This window comes from Austrofundulus limnaeus, unplaced genomic scaffold, assembly GCF_001266775.1.
Source record: "Austrofundulus limnaeus strain Quisiro unplaced genomic scaffold, Austrofundulus_limnaeus-1.0 Scaffold107, whole genome shotgun sequence".
Classification (NCBI taxonomy): Eukaryota; Metazoa; Chordata; class Actinopteri; order Cyprinodontiformes; family Rivulidae; genus Austrofundulus; species Austrofundulus limnaeus.
The window spans coordinates 1,551,230-1,554,796 of record NW_013952509.1 but is presented as its reverse complement, the minus strand read 5'-3'; the positions used below and the strand labels follow the sequence as shown (position 1 = coordinate 1,554,796).

At 42.7% G+C, this 3,567-nt stretch overlaps 1 protein-coding gene and 1 long non-coding RNA gene across 2 annotated transcripts in view; one reads left to right on the top strand and one right to left on the bottom strand.

Annotated features, from left to right (window-relative positions):
• Positions 1–1,592: 1,592 nt before the first annotated feature.
• On the bottom strand, positions 1,593–2,210 carry LOC106521341 (uncharacterized). Its single transcript, XR_001310659.1, has 2 exons — positions 2,118–2,210; positions 1,593–1,959 (listed from the first exon to the last, which is right to left on the bottom strand). It is a non-coding gene; the product is annotated as an uncharacterized LOC106521341 (long non-coding RNA).
• The window catches only part of LOC106521337 (peripheral plasma membrane protein CASK), a gene marked incomplete at its 3' end in the record, with an annotated part of 70,898 nt that continues 69,255 nt past the window's right edge, over positions 1,925–3,567 (top strand). The window contains 1 exon segment of the mRNA XM_014013873.1: positions 1,925–2,703. Coding sequence (XP_013869327.1) covers positions 2,639–2,703 — 65 coding nt within the window.

Sequence of the window (3,567 nt, the reverse complement as noted above, 5' to 3'; positions counted from 1 at the left end):
TTTTGTTTCATAGAGTTGTTTTGTTTCATAGAGCCGTTCGATTTTGAATGTGTTACGTCATCACGTAAGGAAATATGTCATCACGTAGGCATACATGATGATGTCATCCCGTCACGTGGGTTGAACCATGTGTTTGTTAAGTGGAACCCCCCCTCCCCTTCCCCTGTGAGCTTCTGTACTCCACAACTCGTCTTTTTTTCTGTGAAAAAGCAAAGTGGGAGTAATTTAAGTACGAAAAACTAAATGTTATATGAGGAATAAAAGAAATACAGTAAAACTACAAACGGCTCGTTACTGCTGGCGATTTGGCTCCTATCGTTCGTTGTAAAGAGCCGTTCAAAAGATTCGGATCGTTCGTGAACGTCACATCTCTATTACATAGTAATATACAACTAGTGAATATTTGTAAACCTCTAAAATAGAAAACTAGAGTCCTTCCTGTATAAATACTGAATTTAAGACCTTTGGATAAGTCACGTGTTAATTAATTAGGYTCTTTTTGCCTGTTTGTATGCGAGTGTGTGCATAGATGCTGACAGTTTCACTTGCAAYCATCGTTCCCCTCCACGTTGCCATGGAAACAGTGCTCCCTCTTTCTTTTTTATTCTCTCTGCCCCCACCTCCCCATGCGCTGGTATTCTCATTTTTCTCCTCCATTCATTACTTTGCTCCCTTTCCTCGCCACACCTTTGGATGGTCCGTGCTGTCGCCAGTCACACGTCCTGCTCAGACCAGACGTTTACTTTCACGTATGAGTCCACATTTGAGTATTTCTGCACTGAATGGAGCGCTGCTCAATGGCAGACGGCACGATGACCACATCAGCAGCCAATCGGATGATCTGTGCTAGGCTGTTGGGCTCCAACCAATGGAAGGGGCCTGCAGATGATGCGTGAGGAGAAGGGATGCAGCACCATGGAAACTGCAGAGGGTACGCTCAGAGACCAGCACCATCTAGTGGGGCCAACATGTCCTTGTTCATTGTTGATATGTGGTCTCTATACACTTGCTCCTTTTTTTTTATACATGTATATATTTATTTGCTCTGACACAAGTGTTAAAATGAAAATGCAAGCCATTTTATTCATGAACACTCAAAATTATATATTATGTAAAATACACAACAATAATATATTTTACTTATTTACTTTTAAGGTTTTTTACTTATAAGGTAATGTCACTTTTATATATAATTATATATATATATATATTTAAAGGATTATTGTTTCCTTTACTTTACATACAATTCCCATCATTACCACTAGAGGGCAGCACCACCCAATGTCCTTTTTGTCCACCCACACCTGAGGAAACCCCACCTGCCTCTGCACACTTTCACACCTGTCTCAAAACTGATTGATTGTTTTCAGGGCTTATTCGTTGCACTATGTATATTTGCCTGAACGCTTTTATGTATAAAAAAATCTTAGTTTTTATAGATTAAGCAGTACATAACATAATTGATAAATATACTCGATGAGCAATTTAAATGTCCGCGTTAGTAATTAAGAGAAATAAAGACTGAAATGTTATTATTTGAAGGCACATTTCTGAGGACCTACTTTTCGACTTCACTGAACTTTGCGCTCATATCGTTTTGAAATAAATGTTTTATTTTCAATGTACGTACAGGAGATATGAATTAAAATGAAACGAGCAGCTAAAACGATGAAGATAAGAGTGGAGGAAAGGCTGACGTAAGATGAGATTTGTCTGGCCGACGCCTGCGCGGGACACACTAGAAGGATCGGTTAAAAGAGATTATTAAGAAACTGCGTCTGAAACGCACCCCCCCRTCAGGCGCCATCTTGGCTCTGGTGTTTAGATGAGAAGGGCTCGAGGTCCCGCCTTCACTCGCCATTTTGGCTCTGGCTGGACCCAGTTTCCCGGACGGTAGAGGGAGGGGCCTGGCTTTTCTGGAAGTCGGAGAAAACGGGCAGCCAAGCAGCATCTGAGTAACTGGAGCAAAAAGAAAAAAAAAATACGTTGGCTGGGTCATAATTACCGATTTCTGATTTTCATTATTCCGAAGCACAGACGGTCTCTGCAACAGAGCGAAGGCGGACATGAACGTGGAGGTTTTTAATTTGGGCTCGGGAAGCTGAGAGAGCACATACCGCAGCCCTCCGGACACACTTCGGTTGGGATAAGCCATCTGTGGTACTGGGTGTGCGCGGCGCAGTAACGGTGCTAGACAACCGGTGATTCCGTCGACAGCTAGCTCATCTTTTAGCCCATTCGGCTAACATTTTTYCCCCCCTCCACCCTACCGGGAGAAGAGCGGCAGCGTCTCGTTGTGGAACTATCCGTGGATGCAGCTGTGGGAGTCCCCGTGCTAAATTTCCACCAGTCGTGGGGGAAAAACGAACCCGAGGCATGTAAAAAAAAAAAAAAAAGAGGGGTGTTTCTTCGCAGACAAGCTAATGTGGCTAGCCGGCTAATTCGGTCTAATATAGTCCCTGATTTCCCGGTTATTGACACTTTTTGGTGGGGTTTGAATCACCAGACTCGTGTTGTCTAGCGCAAAAGCGACCACATTTAGCAAACATWATATCTCGTAAAACATAGGTCGTCATTGATCACTTGAAAGCCCGTGTGGGAGGGATTTCTTGCGGAGAGAGCATCCTCGTTTACCTGGATGACCATGGCGGACGACGACGTGCTGTTCGAGGATGTCTACGAGTTGTGCGAGGTGATTGGCAAGTAAGTGTCGGCGGCTGCACACACTCAAATCAATTTAAACACATCTCTTGTTTTTTGTATTCTTAAACGGGGTTTGTAAAAGGGGAGAAGAAGTCCGGTAGAACAGGTTAGACCTCCAAACAACAGTCATGTTTATTGGTTTTAACAGCAAGCCCAAACAGGCTGAAAGGTTAAAATGGTGTCCTGACCTCATTGTGTCAAGGCTGATGAGAATTTACTGTTGTCCTACTTATATTGCTTTCATATTACTAAACAAAACGCCGAATAATTTGCTCACTGTTTCATTTCCTGTGGGTGTCTGTTAGCAAAATAACTCCCTGATCACTGGAGGGATTAAAAAAACTTCCAAGACTTGGTTGGATGTTGATGACCTTTTTGGAGTCGACCCTATTAAAAATGGCTGCCACAGCCAACTGAAGTGAAGAAGCACACACATGGCTACAACTCAAGTCAATTTCACTCACATTGGTGTACATTGTGGRGTGGTAGTAGCTGAGACTAATTCCTATCTCGTAACCTGAGTGCCAGTTGGTCGTACAGTACTCTTGTGTTAAAAAAATAGCCAATAACTCATTGTTGTGAGTGTTTTCTGTCTGTTGGCAAAAATATCCCATGAACCAGTGTTTCCCAAAGTTGGGGTCGGGACCCAAAGTGGGGTCCCGAAACATCAAGGTGGGGTCCTGAAAAGATTTTCTGAATTAATTACATTTTTGCCTTAGTTGTTACAAATGAGTGAGGTTAGTGTATTTAAAATGGATAAATGTAGTATAAAAAATATTGTTACTATGCCCATGTTTTGTTGGGTCAAAAGCTGAAAGGTTTGGGAACCACTGCACTTTGGTTCCCAAAGTTGGGCTTGGGACC